Source organism: Euwallacea fornicatus, chromosome 5 (genome assembly GCF_040115645.1).
Source record: "Euwallacea fornicatus isolate EFF26 chromosome 5, ASM4011564v1, whole genome shotgun sequence".
In the NCBI taxonomy this organism is placed as follows: domain Eukaryota; kingdom Metazoa; phylum Arthropoda; class Insecta; order Coleoptera; family Curculionidae; genus Euwallacea; species Euwallacea fornicatus.
In genome coordinates this window covers 2817363-2838174 of record NC_089545.1, presented here as the reverse complement: position 1 = coordinate 2838174, position 20812 = coordinate 2817363, and the positions used below count along the sequence as shown (strand labels likewise).

Here is a 20812-nt window from a genome sequence, read left to right as displayed (position 1 = left end):
CTTTTTTGAGAAGTATGTTCTAAACAAGGACGGAATAATTAAATATATTCTTCATTTGTTCTTTCAATAGAAGTGACAGTGACAGACAAAAGACAAATCCGTCGACTTTAATTTATTTTCCTCATTATTTTATTTATTTCTGTTTTTACAAGTTGGTTTTGAGTTTTTTGAAAATTTGACAAGATTTTTTCCTAAAAATTCCATTTCCAGGCTAATTGTTTACTGCTCCAGTTTAGCACAATACATTCATAACGGTAAGCATTAAAATGCATAAGGCCTAATGGGAACCTGTCAATCATAGAATTTTTATTTAATTACAGAAGCCATAATCTAGCGAGATTTACATACACATAAACCGCACCCTATTTAAGCTTAAATTACAGACCAAGTAGGTAAAGCACAAGGGGGTGTATTAGATATATGGACATGGTAAGGCTAAATTTCTTAACCCTGAATTTCAAAAACTCAAAAGGAGATAAATTGGTGAATTTTTGAATGCCAGAAGTATGACATTCTTAAGTCTGACTACCCTAATTCTTCCCAAAAGGTTTTTTACTAGTATTATTGCTGCACGACTTTCTTAAAGATCTTTACAATCTAATCTCACAAATGTTGATGTTGCCTATCAAGAATAATTCTTTATTTAGGTTGTTTCAAGCCTTCAGCAGCAACGCACTATTACTGAACAACTTCGCCGCGAGGCAGCTATCAAGAGAATGCCAGTATCCCAGGCAGTTAAAGATATAATCAAATATATTCAAGAACATGAACCTGATGATTGCCTTGTAGTGGGATTTTCAAGTCAGCGAGTGAATCCCTTTCGTGAGAAAACCCCTTGCTCGGTATTGTAATTGCCTTGGAGGGGGTAATTGATTATCTAAATCAGTCAATCTCTTATTCATAAGCAGTGAACCTATTAATGCATTTTCTAATGACCATTTCTGGATTTTTGTATCTTTTGTTTAGTAGTACAAATTTTACTATTGGGAAAACTTTTCTATATTTATGTGGATTTAAAGGAATCTTGTATCATTTGTGTTAAACACAGGACCAATTTTTCCAAGTAATTATCTATAAGGGTAAAAATTTTCTCCATATCCTTGTTGGCATATTCGTGATAGTTTAACTTCATATTATATTACAATACATTATTTATGTCTGTTTTTTTATGTGTTTTTGGAAGGCAGAAGTGCCAAACATATTTTTGTAGATCAAGAAATTTTGATCTTTGTCAAATAATAATGGGTGCTATGGGGAAAACTTTCTTATTGTATAAAAATTTGGAATTTTTATATTGACCACTTTGATGTGATTGCGTTAAAATTAATGTCATGTTTACAATAAAGTAATATATAAACTAATGTATTGTGTAGACTAGATCGAAAAATAACAGTGAAACGCGTTGTTAATAATAATAATTTTAATTGATTTGATTGGCGATAACAATTGATGTTCGGGATATCCCTTAACTATAAAATATGTACCCATATAATGGTAAAATTATTACAAATATATTATAACATGAGAGGTGATTCTCAAAAGAATAGAATAACCTTTATTAACGAACCACCTCTAAATATAATAAGGGTTAACACAAAGACTAAATCAAACTAACACAATCTTATGAACGATAATAATAATGTAGTAATATTATTAGTGTTAGGATAATGTAAAAATTAAAACTAAGTAAAATCGAAATTAAAAAGTTTCAAAACAAGAAACTAACTACCACATTTTATAAGAGCAAGAAGTACCCGTTTAACAATAATTTATTGAGGTACCGGGAGCTTATGAAAAAATATGTCATACAGGGTGGCTTTATAAGTTATTTTAGCTGTCTCCAAAACATTGACGGTTATAAAATCAGTCAATTGGTGAAAAAACTTCAATTTTTGGATTACAAACCTTGCAGTAGGCAATGAATCGTAAATGAAGAACTTTCAACCGATTGTAACTCTCAGCGTTTGGGAAATAACAAGACACCCTGTAGGTACCTGCTTAAATTTCATCTCATGTGTCTGGAAAATTACAATTCCGCGTAACGGTTTAAATTAGAAAATTTCAATCCTTTTTTTTTCAAAAATATCGTAGATACGGTTTATCAGTACATGGCAGAACCAGACAACGTCTCAACCTTAGTTACATCAATAAATTCAACCTGAAGGTTTTTGTCCTATCATAAATAGGGGCTGATTCACGATCATGTCCTGTTAAAAAATATTGCCGAATAAAGAAAACCAATTTCTTAAATTTGATATGCGGTCATAGTGAGTCATAGGTCGGCCATAGTAGTAGTTTTACGAATCCAGAGTTGCCAAGTTATATCTGAAACCAATGGCATCATCGAAAATTCATATGAAACTCCCAGTATATTAGAAATTTTTGTTGATATATACCGAAACATTAAAATAATTTTATTGACTTTTTCTCAAAATCTATGTTAAATGAATTATATTTTTATTTTTAGGTTCCTGATTCATTGGCAATATTCGTTGTTATTTTTTGCAGCATTCCACTTCTTTCAGATCAACCATCTGCAGCTGACATGTCCCGTACCTTAAAAAAAAACACCGTGAATCACCCATTATATTACTGTAACTCATCCAACAAGTCTTAGCTGTAACATATTTTATTATTTCTCGATCCCAAATTAAAAGTTGGGCTTGGCCATGCAAAAATAAACCCTACCTGATAGGTTTTAGATTTGAAATTCGGTTAAATACGCCGCAATAAAAATGGCATGCCGAATACTGGAGATGTAGCACAGGCATTAAGCCCAGCGTCCGATGATACTGAAACGGCAACAATGCCGTCATTCCGAATAAGGCAAAGCGTGATTGAAGTAGTTCATGATTATTAAACAGCAGTGCCAAAACTATTCGTTTTTCACTTTAGTATACATTCCGGAACAACGACACATTTGAGCCAATATGAGCGACGTTAATCTGAAATGACTCCTAAAAAGCTATCGATTAACGCAAAAACTTAACAATCCCCTCCCTATTTTGTCCTAATGTATACGTATATTAAATTTTGACTAGCTACAGCATTCATAAAAGCCTTTATTTTTTTCCTAATTGAAAATACGGAATGTTCTGATTGGTTCGCGCACTAAACACACCCGCGCGTTCAAAAATATTCAATAACGTGTGTTTAGTGTGGAAAGGCCCTAAGATCTATAATAAGAATATGTACTTATTCTTAAAAAGTAGAAATCTCGAAAAGTCAAATACACTTAAACCGCGGTAGGCGTGAACAACGTCAAAAAGTGCGATGAAGGAATCTCTCGTCTACGATTTGTGCACTTAAGCTAGAACTTTTTGACAACCCTGTAAGCATAAGTTAGGTTACGTAAGTGACATACGTGGTGTGCGAATATGGGCCGAGAAACACGCTAGGGATTTCTATAGTCACTTAGGTACGCAATTATCACTTTTTAGCAGGTACTTATACAAGTCAAATAGGTCTTAATGTTGACGAAGATAATACTCACACACCAGGTATAATTAAGTAATTTTAAGTAGATAACACGTCTATAAAAACAGACAATGGCAAGAGTTAGAGGTTTGGTTCCTTGACCGACTAGATGTAAGTGAATAACGAGCATCAAACATTTCACGTAAGATTGCTGGTAATAGGGTAAATTTATAAAGCACGTGACATTATGGCTCGCTCATTTTACACTTTGATCTATCAAAAATTTTAAAATAGATATGAAACACCGAGGAAAGACGCATTTTGATGCTTCGCTTATCTTAACATCTCCCTTGTCACTAGAAGCAAACCCCAATTTACCGCCATTCACACTCCAGAAGTTATCACACACTCACCCTGTAGACATTTGTGACCTTTATAACGCTTTTGACAACTATCTTTTTTTTTTCAAAAAATAGGGCACTTATAATGTTACTAGTAACACCGGCATTGGCACACACTTGAATTAGCACTAAATTTCCTTTGCTTTTTTCAACACGAAAAAATTATTAATATTGCATGTTATCACCTGTGTGTGGATTAATACTATACTAGAGGGTTAGTCCTAATTTGATGTTTCGCTTGATCCGACGGTCTTATGTGGGGGCCCCCGGCTGGAAATATCGCAAACCATTAATCTGAAAGAGAGGGCAGTTGAGTGTCGTCTTTCCTATTGTTTTTTCTTCTATGAAATGCCACTTACAGTCATGTCATATTCGGTGATAAAGGCGGGTATTTCCAGCTGATCGGGGGACATCACGGAATATAAATATTCGACTCCCGGCAAACTGTGAACTTTTTGCTTTATGGCGGGTGCCATAAAGGTTGTAAACCACCAACTCATCATCTGAAAATAGAATAATAAAGCTACATACATATATCGGAGCTATTTTAATCTAAATTTTTCACACTCATAATAAATGAGGCAATAACTGAAACGTTACGAAGTAATTAAAGGTCAAACTTGAAGCCAAATATCTCTAAAATCAAGTAGAAAATCTAAATTTATTACTTCGTGTAAAGAGAAGCACTTTTATTATCTACATAATTCATTGAACTGATTTTCCAAATTTGTTACGATCCGGACCTGTGTTTTAATATTTGCATTCTCTACCACCGATGCTGACGTCAGTGCTTTTTGTTTGCTTTTTTCTGTTAATAATAATATTGCCGAAAAAGCAAATCTTGTAACGAATACGCTTCGTTTCATTCGTGGTAAAATTCGTAGCATGTTCAGCTTGCACAAATGAAATTTGCGAAGCAAATTCAAGCTTGTAAACTGGATGTAAAGCTTACCATCGAAGCACAGTTTGGATACTCGCCCTCAAAGACATGATATATTTCTCCAATTTTTTTTTGCTTCATGGCAAATGTGTGAACATAATTTAAAATTAAGACGTAACGTATAAGGCTACGATCGACTTTTAATTAGTGTCATATCTTCAAGGTTTTTGCTAACAATTGTTCTTAATCGGTCGATGCAATTTCCTGTGGATTACCCTTCAGCGCTATTTAATTTTTAAATAATTCCCGTGGCTTTAATGTATCGATCCGCGATGCCAGCGAAAATAGCAGATGAAAATGGAACACAAAATGAAAACTCCATTGGCGTATAAATTCATCAGCGTTCTTTTTCACTTACTTGTTAACGAGACACCTTCTAAGCCGTGTCATAGTAACCCCGGCAAGGCACTAAGCCATAAATCCATTACAAAGAAATATTTCGTGCGGTTTACTTAGCTACAAAATCCCCAACTTTCTGAAGTTTTAGGACCACTCGGGATCGATTTGAAACGGTCCATTATGTTCTTTTCAGTAAGTGCAGTAAATTTTTAACATTGTAGTAAATCCATTATTGCAGAATTTTGGTAATCATACAACCGTGAAAAATAAATTTATATGAAAATTTTTTACAAAGTTTTACAAAATGTGGTCATAGTTTTTTGTGAAACGTTCGACGTGAAGCTGAACTTTAAATCACTCTGCATAAAAATTGGTCTTAGTTGCGACACATTTTTCTAAGCTTATCATCAAGTGCTGCTACATTACTCTAAGTTTCCTGCAAATTTAGAAAAAATATACAGTATAGAAACATGTTTTTGCCCCATTACAATATAAATGAAAAATTAGCTGTGAAAAGAGCCTTCAAAAGCGACTTACCTTCGTCCAAAACGTAGGATGGATAATATAAAACGCTTTCAAATTTTTCTTATACTTGTATGGCAGCACGTTATACACCTCCCTCAACCAGGTGAACGAGGGGTAATTGTTGCTGGAGGTGAGGGTGTGGAAATAGGCGATTACATAATCTCCTCTCACGATCGGGTCCAGTAGGTTGATTAAGTAAAGCAATGCCTGCAATTACGACGAAAATTTATTGGATCCGTATTACACCAGAGATTTGCCAGCTCAAAAATTAATTGCGTAACTGCCCTGAAGCTGCTGCAAACAACAGACTTCCACTCGTATCTATAATTGATTTTCTTTATGGCAATCGAGGAAAATGTCGAGTGAAAGGCAAGAGGTAATTAAGAGCAGCTGAAATATTTCTTAATTGGAAAGTGAAATAGATTCTGAGCTAAATAGAGTAGGAAATGGTTTTGGAGAAACATTGTGCCAGGTTTCTTAAAAATATGCTAAACAAAATGCTCATCTAGTCAGCGATTAATTTTTTGAAAGAAATCTTAAGGTGAGTGGAATCATTACACTGCAACAATTATTTTCCCATTGAACTGTACAACTTTAACTTATAGTTGCTGAGATTCCTTCACTAACAAAAAAATCATCCTGTATAACTTATTGCACTTAGAAGGCATGCATGCAGTTGCACACATCCACGTTAGAATTATATTGATGGATAGTAAATTACTAGGTTTCAAAGGATTTGAAAGCTGCTATATGCAACGACATATGTTCGCAGCAAACATAATTAAGTCGAACATATCCTCCTCGCTTCGCGTTTGAGACAATCGGTTTCGAATTAAGTATTAATATAAAAAAATTACCTTGTCCAAATTGATTTTGTTAAACGGAAACCATTTCCCGATGAAAACTACCACCGGCCTTCCTAATCTGTCCACACCACTTTGATACAAACACCCTATACCTGACACTTCACTTAGGTCCTCAGTTTTCGATCTTCTCAGTAACTTTTCATATCTGAAAAAAGATATATCATTTATTACGCTCGTAGATTCCTTAATGGGCATTGTTTATTAAAATATATAATAAAGTTGCTGCAATGTTTTAATAAGGGTTTTTATGGTTTTATCTGGTTTTATAGCGGTTTATTGGCCTTTGTAAGCAGAATATAATAGTATGGAACATAAAATACTACATCACTAAGGTAAATTTTTCTATATATTTTTTAAAGAATTTTATTGTGAGCATTTCAAGATGATCTGCCAAAATAATTGTACTATTAGAACGTTAAACTGTTGCTATCAAAAATTGAAAATATCAAAAACAGCATGTTCTAATATGTCCTGTTAAAAGTATACAGATCCCTTACAGAACAGGCATGCAGACTGGGAGTCGCGAGTTGCAATGATATATGTATAGACGACCAAACAAACCGCTCGAGAAGTTTGGGAATCGCTTGTTATTTGGACACACGTAAAGGGCCAAAAGTCCCCTATTATGAAATATGCAAGAAACTTTTTTGTTAGACGCTTGAATACTTCAGATTTGTTTCTGTTGCGTTTGTCGTTTTACTCGACTTTATTAACGCCTTTCTTTTTTTTTTATTTTTAGGATTCTTTCTTTTCCTTCGATTTTCCGACTTTCTCTAGTACTCCTTTTTTTTTGTGTCGTACCACTTGGAGTTTATAACTGCTCCAACTCGATCAACAATTATTCCGTTCTTTAATGCGGTGTACTTTGTTCTAACTGAAAAAAGTTAAGCAGTTTTAAACATCATCTTTTTGTTAAATGCGACAGTTGATAAATCTCATATTTCTCATATAGTAAATATTTACTGGCAAGAGTTTTCGCATTTGTCAGAGAAGTATTTTAATAAAATTTTCAACGAAAACCGTCGAAAGATTTGGACTATTTTTTTGGCTTAAATTTTATTGAAGTAGGTGTCGGCATAGATTTGCGCTTATCTATGAAAAGCTTATGTATTTCTAAATATTAGTAATACATTTTAGATTTTTGAATAAGCGTCTTAGACCTCTTGCAAACATTTTCTTCGGAAAACATATTCGGATGAATTTTAATAAGTTTTAAAATTCGTCGCTTTCCAAGCGGGCCAAAAAACCAGAAACAATCAATAGTGACTAATTTTTTCTTTTGCAGTATATATCTAGTGGTGGTACACTAAACTTAAACTTGAAAAACTGTGACTGAATAAAAACACAGATCTGACTTTGGAAAAATAGATACTTTGAAAAACACCGCTACCAGAATGTGCTTCCAAACACCACTGATCAAAACTTGGGTGACGAGGACGGTAAATTTTTTAAAATTCTTGTGATATATTCTCATGATAATTTATGTTCCTTTGATGATAAAATTTAACTCCCTCCAGTTATTGACTCTATACTTCCCTTTCAATTCGATAAATGTGTTCTGGGAGACATGCATTAATGAAAGCCGGATTAGAAATTAATTCGAAACGAAAACTTCAACTTTCGAAAAGTTTTTGCTCTTGAAAGCGTCAGCTGGTTGCTAAATACGTCTATTTTTAACGACCTCAATTAATGACGTCCAATCTGCTATAAATACGTCCAGTGAAAACAGGTAAACGCATTTCATTCAAAGGGGAATCCTATCCAATGTTAGCGGCTAAATAAAACTCCTCTTCCTGGTATTTGCATCTAAGACGTAGGTAATAAGTATTAAATGACTAGGCACCGCTAAGTTTCCAAGTTAAACAAAGCATTTTTGTTTTAAAGCAAGTTAACAAATTGAAGTTGTTTATTCCCCAGTGTTTTGTGAATTGCTTATGATCTCATGCTAGGTTATCTCACGTACTATGAATCGACCCAAAATTATTCAATTATAAATAAAAACGACCGAGTTAATTATTTTTCGAGATAAAAACTCATTAAAAAAATTAATTACATTTAATTTTTCGAAGCCTTCAATTGCATGAAAACATTCTCATGGAATTAAAAATGTTCTTATGAAATTGAAAGTATTCTTATGGGATCGAACATGCTCCTCATACACAATCTGGACAGACAAATATCTTCGTCGGTTGCTTATGAGGTGCTTTAATGCTTCCAGTCAATCCATCAATTTATTTCATTGTGAGGTAATGTTATTGCTAAATTTTTGCATAAAACTTATTCGCCTTAAACTTTAGTTAGTATTAACTGGGTCATTTGCCTTACACTAAAACAAATTACTTAAAAATAGAAAACTTTGCAATCAAACTGCCTTGATCTCAAACGCGTAATTTGCACGGAAATCGACAACGAACCGCGGTCCTCTAGATTTACCTGTCCTCTTCGAATTTCAAATTGGCCTCGGTGGTGTTGATTCCCAAAAAACTGGCCACGTTCGAAAAAATTGTCGGGTACTGCGTGTCCACGGACATTGTCCTCTCAAGCTTGCCGCGAAAACTTTCCTCGCTTCGCGGAAATCTGAGGCGCGTGTGGCCGGCCTAAGCAACTCGCTTGCCGTGAGACAATCGCGAATCGGGGCAACAAGTGACTGTCGATGCGGCGCCGAATGCAATCTGGGGTGATATGTGATGATGCGTGATGTTTTCGCGATTTTTCACCGCCGGCTGGATTTTGAGCGGGGTAAATGAGTCGAAATTGCTGAGAAAACTAAACAAATTATAATCTCACAACTATTACGAATCCAAGGAATTGCGGATGAAAATCATGTAATTACATGGCCAATTAATAATAAGTCAATTTTATGTTCGACAAGGCCTGACCTTTTCGACGTGATGAGTAGAAATAAAGCTTCAAATTGATTTTGTTTTATTTCATTACACGGCGGCAAGCCATGGAAATTTGATGTTCACATGTTTTGTATACTTTCTACATAAAAGGGAAATGAAGAGAGAGCGGCAATAGTATGTTGTTTCACAATGCGAAAAAGTAGCCATTTACTAGCGCAGGGGTATTAATATGGAGTAGTACAAAGTAACCCAAGGCCGGAAATTGCGTTTTTGCCGCGTAAAACGCACAATTTTCCTTCCAATTGGCACCTATTGAGATCCGTTTTTAAATCATCTTTGCAGTTTCTCTTTTTTAAATTTTCCACTTTTACTGCCTAGGCAGTACAAAACTGCTGATTAAATTTTTTTTTTTATCCTAGGCAATAAAAGCGTTACTTGACGCCCTAGACGTTAAAAGTGACGCTTTGCAGCTTCAATTACAGGCAATCTAGTCATTTCCACAGCATAACTCGGGCAATGCGCAGTAATAATTGAAAAAATAACATCGATTACACAAGTGAACTGCATGAATTATTATTGAATCAAATAATAATTTTTTCATTATTCGTGTTTAAATAGAGCGTACACGAGCAGCACGTCCGGCACCAAAATGGGAAAATTAACACGGATTATACACTTTTATTGCCCCTTAAGTATTATATTAGCCCAATTAAGTTTATAATAGTTTTTTGGGGATTTATTGCAGAAGTTTTGCGTAAGTTTAACACCTGCTGGTGTTTGAACTAACTGCACGATAAAAACAACCAGAATGGTATAAAAAAGTTATTTGTTCGTTATTTGTGTGCATTTGCGACGTTTATATGCGAAGTTGGAATAACATGCAATGCGAATGTATATGATTGGAAACTGGGAAAAAATTATTCGGACACGTCGAATTTACATGTTAAACACTGAAATTCTGACAAAAACGTACTTTGTGACGTAATTTCGGTCCAAGATATGACCTCACCTGCCTTTTTTTTTTTAGTTTTCAACAGCAATTTTTTATATCGCCAGTTGAATGAACACGTTATTCTACAGCGGTACGAGCTACTCTGCACCGTGCCGGGTTGCACATTCAGTTTGGCTGCTTTTTATCCGTTTGCAACATTCCGAGTTTACTCGTAAAGCGAACAATACGTAAAGAATTTCTTTCTAAAAACTCTTGTTACGTAACTGAAATTCATCATTCTATGCAGAATAACGCGGTCTTTCAAATGACGCCATCAAAAGCTGTGGTTGCCGTTTAGAAAAGCAGGAACTGACGATCTGCGACACTAATGACGCAATAAAATATCTATGGTCTTTATGAATTTTTTGTTCGCTCTTTATGTAACATTTACGTGATCGCTGTGCATCTTACGGCGATGCAAGCGAAATGTAAATGGCCGTATTGACAAAATATTAATTGAACATCTATGATCGACAGAAAAATTAAAATCGTAAACAAAAGGTTAAATGATGCACGCCCGACCTTTGTCGTTATTATTATTATAATCCAGTCCGTCGACGACCTCTTTTCCAACTACAATGGTTCTACTATTGATTTTGTCATTTTATTGTTCCACCATCATTGTCCTAAATGCGCGGATTCTATTTTCATCTATTCTCACAACATCCTGCAGACAAATATGAATTTTCCGACAGAAATACTTATAGAAATAAGCCGGTACAAAATGCTTCTACTAACACTGTGACTACGACACATTTTCTGCAACTCCCCATTTTTCCTTCCAAAATCAGTTAGTCACACAAAAACCGATTTTATGTAGTCAAAAAAAAAGCCAAAAGAGCAATTTTTGACTCTCGCTTACTTAAGCACTGCAGTCTGTGTTTGGTGGCACTTTTTTGTTCCCCATCAAACCTCGCAATTGATATCAAACCCTTCTCGTCATCACGTCTGAATGGAAAATATAATTCAATTGTGAAACTTCGTATCTACGAGTTGAAGCGAATTGTATAGAGTTTATGGCGTGGATGTTCTGTTCCGCTTTTCGAGCCGATTCAATATTTAGAGATAGTGATCTACATTTATCCCCTGGCGAAAGGTAGAACTGATGAATAAAGCATAAAGTTGTTTTATAGTTATCACATCAAATAAAAGTTATTCAATTCAATACTGCGAGGATTCTAGAGAGCCCATGGCAAACATTTCCAAAATCCGCTATTGAGTTATTAAAATGGGGTAACCTTATTGTAATCTGGCAGAAGGTAACGACACACGGGATTTAAATGTCTAGGACATTTTTAGCACTTTATCACGGAGGGAAGCCAAAAGGTCAGCGACTCAGAAGATGCAGTCAAAGTTTTGATATCTGTGACCTCAACTATATATTGATTTCGAAATTTATAAATAGCATTGTAATTAATAGTTATTTTTGTACTTCCGGGCGCAAAATATAAGGGAATACTATACAGGTGAATAAAATTTTACGCCCCATTTGCTTATATCAGGGCAATAATCAGATGAACGCGTAAAAAGTTTTATGACAAAGGCGAGCTAAATGCTGAGTCATCATTTTCGTGGACCCTGAATAGCATGTTTCGGGGTGTTGATAACGAAAACTTATATTAAAGCAAAATAATTTAAAATAAATTGGACAAGATTTTTTGCGACTCTTACGCCCTACGGCAAAAAGTGCCCGTTGACGTTAAAAATAATTTAAAATAAATTTTGCCGTTTTTTTTTTCAATTTGTATGCGCCAGAATGTAAATAGGTCGTTTAAGAATAGTGCGAAAAAAGAAAATATGACCAATATGTCTCACACGTATACAACATGCTTACCCTGTATACTAGCAACAAGGTATTAATCACTTACCTCGCCTTCCTCATCCATACGTAGAAAGCGTTCTTAAAAGGGACGTTGGGTGGAATTTTTTCAGGAATATAATTATTCTCGTCCACTACATCCTCCATACTGAATTATGCAATATTAAACTTGAATTCAGGTCGGAAATGGGTCTGGCTTCGACTTTCACAAACTCGTAAAATCGAACGCTCTACGCGAGTTCGAACGCAATAGACCTACAAACTGGGGCCAAGTCGCGGGCTCTATTGTCGCGACTACGTTCCAAATAGATTGAATAATAAATAAACTATCGAGGATACGATATTAAGGGGCTAAACCCTAAGGGTTCAACTTAAGGGACTATTATATTTTTTAATTTTAGACTTGTGTAATAATTGGTATATAATTCTACGTTAGCGTTACGACACGTGGCACTTTAATTCTTTGCACACGCAGCAATACAATAATTAATTCAGGGATATTGGCATAAATGAGCAAGCAGAACAGATTATTTTCCTAGTTTCATTAAAAATGCTGCTTTATGTATTCGAAAGTATCGACTATAGACAAATGCTAGTTCTCGCCATCGAAACCAAATTTGGTGAATTATCTTACAAATTCAACGACTACTTCAAGTTTAGGTTACTTTAACTTATAAAAAATCTCAGTTCGTCATTGACATCAGATGCTTTTTCCCTGTATATACAATAGACAATGATAATGGTTGAATTTGACAAATAAGCGTCGTTAGAAGCCACTCAATCAAACTAATAACATTCGATATTTTCTGAGTTTCTAACATCATGTATTTATCAAATTTGACCACTTTCAATGTTCGTTATGTACATAGAAGATATATATAATGGATGTAACATCTTAATTAGTCGACCAATCATAAATCAAGATTTTTACAAATTCAAATGGCATAATTATCGTTACCACAGCTGTGAAAATTGTTGAGTTGATTTTTGACAGATTTTTTTCCTGTCCAATTTCAATTTTACAGTGCAATCATTGCGTCTATGTATCTCATGAACAGATTATTTCGACACACCATTTGAAAAAAAAACATGACCGGCCCGCCCGTGAACAAAAAGGGTGAACATGCATTTATTAAAATAGCTTCACTCTTTAAAATTGTCAGTAAAACTCACCTTCATATAAGCTAAAATTGAAAACAAATAACAATATTGTTGACTAAAGGGCAGTAGTTTTAGGGATGACAGGAAGATCGATATTGTGTAGATTAAGGAACAAGCTTGGCCTACAAAGATAGCTATCACTAGTTTACGTCCGCGGCGATGATGAATTGATGAAGGTATTTATGCTCACGCAAATTTATATATGTATACAAACGCTAAGCTCAATTTTGATTTTACTATAAGTACAAAGCTAAAATGATTTATTTTTGGAAGGCAATAGTAAAACTGTTGAATGTATTAAGGGGCTAAAATTCGAAGAATTAAAACGTGATATTCCAGTGATTTTCAACGCACTTTACCTTCCTTCTATTATAATTTAATCTATCTCTTACTTATTATCCCCTAATAGAGAGCATTCTTATCCATGGCATGTTGTAGAATCACGATTTCTCTATGCAGTTTAGTTAATTTTATTATGACTATTGTCAAAGTGAAGTAGCAAACAACATAACGAGGGACCGAACCGTTCAAATATGTTAATAAGCTAATCACATACTTGAAGAGAGCAAAATTTAAAAAAAATTATAGAAATCGATTAAAGGATTCCAGAATATATTGATATTAAACTTCGGATAAAATTAGCCCTTTCTCAAATTGGGCCGGTGGAATGTAAATAGATCAAACCTAATTTCTAAGGCAATGTGAATAGGATATATAACTATATAACTCATAAACTCGAGACCTCATTATTTTAAATATGACTGAAACATTTATGTACCAATAAACTGTACCGGGTGTTTCTGCAAAGTAGACCACACTCAGGTGTCAAAATAAAAATGAAAACCCTGTACATACCTTAAATGTTGTGTCATATTCTAACACATCTCTGGATGTTACAAATGTTTCATGGAATTCCAATTATTTTCGCGATATTGACGTTCGAAATACGGCACTGTTTGCACCTAAAAAAAGACCGACCTTTCCTGGTGTTCCAACTCCTGAATGATGATACTGGCAATGGGATCGGTAAATGGCCTTTCCCCTAGCAGTCTCTGCCTGTCGGGATCGGCCTGCATTTGAGCAAAGGTGCCAGCATCGCCGAGGGTGATTTCCAGATGCGGCGATGCCGAAAGACTTTCATCTTCAGCTGAAATCACACACATTTAGTCGCTTCCATCTAGCAATACAACACTTACAAAAATCATCGAACGCCTCATTAATCATTTTTCAAAATGCTTAAATGCAAGGTGCTGGTCTTCGACATTTGGTTTTATTTCGTTTTGGTATTAATGTTTGTGTTTGTGAAGCCACTAGGCAAGAACAAGATCGGAGGTAATAATTTGTTAACAGTTTGAACGTAAATATTCCTGGAATGTGTTTTGCTTCGGGATTAAGTTAATTCTTAAGCTTTTGCGAGGCGTCAAATTCACGGGTCATTTAGATTAGTTATTAAAGCTGATAGATAAGCCAAATTGATGTCTGCGTTGTCTACGTAGAATGACGTTTCTGAAGCATATAATACCTCATTTTTAGGCGAGAGGAAGTACGTAGGTAAATATGTACATTTGCGTGCAAAATTATAGGAAATATAAAAACACAGATATCTATTGTACCTGTTGTTAACCTTTAACACTCAAAATAAATGAGAGAATATACATTACGGCACGGGTCATGACGTAACTATGGACCTCTTCTATTTATCTCAAAAGAAATACTGCCCACGTCCTGAGCACGTTTTATATACCATTTCATTTTTTTAATAGAAAATTAGCAACTCTTCATCGGAACAGGGCTACTTTTCTTCATATTTTTTATTAACAATTTATTTGTAATAACGAATACTTACAAAAAGTTAACAACTTGAACAACATACTACAAAAATATTTTACTTTTAGGCAAATGACGAATAATATTTAATGACCGCATAACAATATTAGGTATTCAATTCGCCTTAGTAAAATTGGTTTCCGCAAAGTGATTTTACCATAAGGGGAAACAATAAGCAAAACCCCTGTCATCAGACTTATAACATGCTTACATTGCGCCAATATTACCCGATCCTACCAAATCAGTTGGGAACGAAGAAACCTGTATTTCTTTTCAAACTTTTCTTCTATTACTACAAATTTTACTAATGTTATTTAAAATTCAGTTATTGAATATCTTATGCATAAGGTTTGTAAATTAAAATAAACTAAGTATACATTTATTTTCATAATAAATAATCCAGAAAATTTACTCAAACGTCCGATGGTTTATCCCCATTCACTGTGTTATTAGCCGATAATGGTTAATTTGAACAGTCAAACAACTTTTTTCTGGAAAAGAAAGCCGGTGGACACATAGTGTATCCCCCCAAACATACTTTAAAGATAAACTTTTTGCTGTTTTATTAAATCTGCTAGCTTATTTATAATTAAATTCAATCAAGTCGACATGCCCTCTTTATGCACACCAATCATAACAATGATATAGACACCACACAAAGGACTACGTCGCTAACGAGGAAAAGGAAATAATTTCATAGGAGAACATACCTTGACAAGAATTATTTAAATATTTGACGACATAATGAATTCCTTTTCAGTTTCTGCGTAGTTTACACTCGTTTATTCCGAAATAATAAATTATGCGTTCAAAAAACTTTTATCACGATTTTTATATGTTAACCACATAAATTAGCTTTGATACCAGTGATAGCTAGTAGTAGCGCTAGTGCACTCTAAAATAAAAACTTACCATGTAAAGTATGCTGCGGATTGTCTATAATTCTAATCTGACGGTCAGGCATGATTGGCTCGCCATCTGGACCGCCTATATCGCTTGGCAACTGGTACCTGAACACATATAAAACCAAAGAGTAATGTTCGGCTCAATTTCTCATCTCCATATTTACCTGGCGGCGTCCTCTTCCTGTTTCGAACGGGGAAAATACAGAGGCAACAACACTTCGTAAATACCTAAATCTACTTTGTCAACAACAAATATCACAGTGTCGAGCGAGTTGCCGTGTCGCTCCAGAAAGCGACGAACAGTCCCTAAAAAAATACATTATTGCTTCATTCATAAATAGCAAAGTAATGAATGATAAATTATATGTCTATTTTATATTTTTTTATCATTTTCAAAGCGAAAAACTATGTAAACAGGATATTAAACCGTATTATATAAAGACACATACGTAATGCTATATGAGCGCCCTGATCTGGAGGGTAATTCCTCTTCAAGGAATTAACAACAGGTATTGCTATAGAGTGCAGACCCATTTCTTTTGCTTTTTGCAATATATTCCTGAAAACATATTACAGTAATCAGTGTTTTCTGCAACAGCAATATGCCGCATTTACCTGTAACACATATGGAGAGTATTTTCGGAAGCAGTCTGATATTTAATATTATATTTGGGCCCCACGGTATGGATCACGTACCGGGCGGGAAGAGAATGGCCTTGAGTAACTTTAACTTCCCCCGTTTGGCACTCTAAAAAAAAGTTTGCACAGCTAATAACTTACTTAGATTGGAAGATAACAATGAATTATGCAATTCCTAAATTCGGTTAAGGCTAAGGCTGGAATTTCTATTAGAATTAATGGAATACTTAAGTAAATTACATCCTAGAATTTAGGATGCACAATAGACCTTCGATCGCAATAAAGGACTTTTACTTGTCCACAAAATTCCATTTCAAAGAAACATCTGAACACCCGTGATTCTTTTGAAAGCCACATTTTCAGAAATTACTGATAAATTCTAGGAATGTCAGATTTAAATTAGAAAACTCAAGAATTGGTATCCATTAGTTATGATTTCAGTAGCCAAATTATTTAAATAATGTGGATATTTTTTGAATAGTTGTAGAAATCGAATATTTACATTTGTCAATAAGTACATATTCAAATAACCAAATTGGGACATGTTCCAGCCTTAGTTAAAATAAGTCAAGTAAGCTTTAAAGGTGGTGGATTGAGGATAACTATTCCTACCTTTGACGTCAATTTTAATCTCGTCTTTTAAACGAGGGCCTGCTCTTCGAAATATACTGGCGCTCACTGTGTTACTGTCATTCATATACTCGTTTGTGGAATTGACTATAGCATCCACGTGTAAAGTTGCTATATCCCCTTCCCTGCAATAATTTCATATCCATAATGAGAGCAATGAAAAAATGTGAAACGTGTAATACCAAGAAACCTTGTTTAATTTTAGAAGATAGTAACACTAATATTCCTTGTATGAAAATAGTAAAAAACTACGTATAAGGACATGTTCGGAGTCACTTCATTTCCAAAATACAGGATTTTGAATTGCCAACGTAAAATTTTTACGTAATGAATCTCTGGTGCAGTTCTGTATGTATAGTTATATGCACTCTACATAAAATTTCTTTCATAAACACATGCCAAAGAATCATGGACTAAACATTAAAATAATCGTTTATGTTAAAAAAATTATTCCTGAATTAAAAATCTATGGAGACTTTTGTACTTACCACAAAACTATTTTGTGATTAATACTATCGTCCCAAGGAAATGGGGACGCGTTCGGGCTCCTCGCGCCTCCAGCAGGTATGGAAACGGAGGCGTGTTGTGAAGGCAAGGCGTCTCCCCATTTACTCAACTGTTGAGGGGAAATAACTGGTTCGGGCGCTTGGCCCAGGGGCTCCGGATTCATCACGATGCGCATTCAGTACACCTGAAATTTCAACGTCTAGTATTGCTCCGATTTCACCTTCACCCACCATAATAATTAAATTATTTATCACACCTTTGATCACAGTATTAAATATTATTAACTCAATTTTGTCTAGACTTAAACCACATAACTGGGGAACAATACTAACTACGGATTTCCTGTTTTGACTCAAGCGCTAGTCACGGTTTGGTAAATGATAATAGACAGCAAAAGACAATGAACAATACCAGAGTATATTTAAGTAGGTACTTATGTATTTCAGGAATATTCGTTTTCACAGCAATTCCTGGTTTCCTGTTACTCTTCAAAAAACAAATAACCCAAAGTTCTACGCAGATAAACAATACTTACAGAGATCAATTGCGAAATACTGAAACCCAACACGGTACTTCTCGTTCGTTTAACCGCAATGACCTTAAATGCTTTAATAATTACGTATTAATATTCCGCATTACCAGTTGGTTGTTGCTTTATCCCTTATTTTAGTTATTTATATTAATTCTAGTTTTATCTTTTACTTATCTTGTGAACATGTTTGTGTTCCTGATGTAACTTCTCGATTTTTCACATAAAAAAGAAAGAAACAATAATTGTATTGCTTATATGTTAGTTTTCCCATTATATAAAACAGGAAAGGTGAACTTGACGCAAACTTGATAAATGGCTTTGCATTTTTGATAGCGCCGAGAAGAAAAAAATGACCTTAAACGGTTTCCGTTTGGATGTGAAGGAACGGTCGTAAAATTAAAAGTGGGTCACCACAAGTCAATATCTCGGATTACAGCTTACATAATAGCATGCTACCTATAACATAAAGCTCTTGATGTAGCTGAACGATAAAGCGATTACAGGGCAGGTTAGTTGTTTGAAAAATTTTAAAAGAGACCAATTTTACATTTCCTAGGTAAAATCTCCGTTCCGATAATTAGCATCATATGTAAATGACCTTTTAATATTGTTTTGTTACTTGTTTAAAAACAGCAACAGAATAGAGATTATTGAAGCTATTTTTAGGTTTCCGTATCAGATTCAGAAAAAAAAACAATTCAATATTATAATACACATTCGCAATACTTCCTACATGTTAAAGATGACCTATGCCAATACCACACTATGAATTGATATATTATCACGATTTATTTTGAAATTTCAGATTTTTATAAACTTTTATTTTGCAGCTCCACAAAATTACGATTCATATATTATTATTAAAATCTATAGGGCGATAATTTTTCATTAGAAAAGACCCTTTTTACTCCTTTGAAGCAAATCGCTGATGGTTTGTTCATTAAAATTTTAATTCCCTGTTCAATTTATAAACTTTCTCTCTCTTGCATTTGCATTGTCATTATTTTGATGTTATTGGCAAAAAATTAGAGAAACCACCTTATTTTTCCAATCATTTTTTATAAACTTGAACATTCAAATGTCCTGCATCTTAATACTGCATAAGAGTCAAAGAGTTTTAAAAGAAATGATGTACTAGTTAAAATCCAACTTACTTTAATAAGAATGTAATAGATTTCACTTAAAGAAGTAAAAGATAGTTTCCTCACTGAATATTGGAAATTCAAGACTACATAACTTGGAACAGTACAAAGAAAATCTAATCACTAATCAAATATCTGATAATTCCTATATTAACTGCAATATAAATACCTATCATCATATCCCAAACTGTTACACAAATAACCTCTGTAACTGATAACAGTTTTTGCAAATTGATAAGTCAAAATTATTGAAATAAAGACTATATCTCCTTATTATACTTGCTATTGTTTTGTTTTCTGATCAATTATACAACTTTTTAACATTAACTCTGTTCCATTCAGAAAGAAAACCTATTCTGGACAATTAAAAACTCAAACATTTGCAAGGAGCCATAACCACTGTACTGAGCACATTTTTGTTCAACCAGAATAGATTCTGTTCTCCATTGAAAAACTAACAGTTAACTAAAACCACCTCACTAGCAACTTCAACTGATTTAACTGATTGCAAACTCTGAGAACTCAAGTGGCATATCTATTTGTAATAGGCCAAGCACACAATATAAGGTGTATTGTGATGATTATCTATTATCTTTGTATATCTAAAATTATTTATTCATTCATTAATACTACAGACCAACTCAATATTATTTGTACATTTACCTATTTAGTTCACAAAGCTTCTTACAACTGGTAATAATTGTGACGCCTGAGGACATGAAATGTGGAACACCTAGGAAATACTGAGGAAAATACATAAAAATTTCACAAGCAAAATTCTATAGGTGGGCAGCATGCATAGCTTTTCCTTTCTTAATTGCTAAGCAAAGATATGGTTAAGGAATTGTACTAAGAACTGAAAGTAATTAAAGTCTCATAGACAATAAACAATACCTTAACCTGGGGGTTGTTAACAAGTTTCTACATATTTTATTCAGGGCAAACCCAAGAGGGCCATTATAAAGGGCCAAGGCCACCGGCTTTAACCTACCTAAGGCTTATATAACAGAAAACTGGAACGAATGAAATTGTCCGTAACTTAACAGAATTTATAGTGCGAAATATTATTAATCTGGCTCGCTTATAAACAGTGCTTGTTATTATTGGTAATAATTAACAACTTAATAAATGCACTTGAACAAACACACCACACACCTAAATATAAAATAAACAATTACTCAATTGTCAATCAAATTTGAAATTTGGCTGACAGACGTCATTACTGAGTGGATCCATTGAAAAATATGTAAAAACTGGAGCGCCTGAACAAATGCTAAGCGTCGAAAATCCAGCCTCTGTGTTAAAGTAATGCAGCTGCAATCCAT

At 34.2% G+C, this 20812-nt stretch overlaps 2 protein-coding genes across 7 annotated transcripts; one reads left to right on the top strand and one right to left on the bottom strand.

Annotated features, from left to right (window-relative positions):
* Window positions 1-90: 90 nt before the first annotated feature.
* LOC136339306 (guanine nucleotide-binding protein subunit gamma-1-like) lies at window positions 91-1721 on the top strand. Its single transcript, XM_066282434.1, has 3 exons — window positions 91-254; window positions 321-429; window positions 648-1721. The coding sequence occupies exons 2-3, from the start codon at window positions 421-423 to the stop codon at window positions 849-851; spliced, it is 213 nt and encodes a 70-aa protein (XP_066138531.1). The 5' UTR covers window positions 91-254; window positions 321-420; the 3' UTR covers window positions 852-1721.
* Window positions 1403-20662, bottom strand: Gdap2 (ganglioside induced differentiation associated protein 2). 6 transcript variants are annotated; one of them, XR_010732120.1, is made up of 13 exons: window positions 20479-20662; window positions 17795-17997; window positions 17289-17431; window positions 16653-16785; window positions 16487-16596; window positions 16202-16343; window positions 16045-16142; window positions 14284-14452; window positions 6480-6633; window positions 5635-5829; window positions 4178-4321; window positions 4004-4112; window positions 1403-2556 (listed from the first exon to the last, which is right to left on the bottom strand). XR_010732120.1 is itself a non-coding variant. In XM_066282427.1 (12 exons), exons 2-12 carry the CDS (start codon window positions 17986-17988, stop codon window positions 4071-4073), a joined length of 1524 nt encoding a protein of 507 aa, XP_066138524.1. In that variant the 5' UTR covers window positions 17989-17997; window positions 20479-20662; the 3' UTR covers window positions 1403-4070. The 6 variants fall into 6 exon arrangements, 5 of the variants coding, with proteins under 5 accessions (XP_066138524.1, XP_066138528.1, XP_066138526.1 ...); XM_066282427.1 differs by having other exon boundaries at window positions 1403-4112; XM_066282431.1 differs by lacking the exon at window positions 20479-20662 and adding an exon at window positions 20151-20392 and having other exon boundaries at window positions 1403-4112.
* Between the last annotated feature and the right edge of the window lie 150 nt (window positions 20663-20812).

Excerpts from the sequence above, each read along its gene's own strand:
- Gdap2 (XM_066282427.1), bottom strand. The coding sequence starts at position 17,988 with ATGCGCATCGTGATGAATCCGGAGCCCCTGGGCCAAGCGCCCGAACCA. Across the intron at positions 16,344-16,486 it reads GGGCGCTCATATAGCATTAC|GGACTGTTCGTCGCTTTCTG; the intron begins GTATGTGTCTTT and ends GTATTTTTTTAG. Across the intron at positions 5,830-6,479 it reads ACAAAATCAATTTGGACAAG|GCATTGCTTTACTTAATCAA; the intron begins GTAATTTTTTTA and ends TCGTAATTGCAG.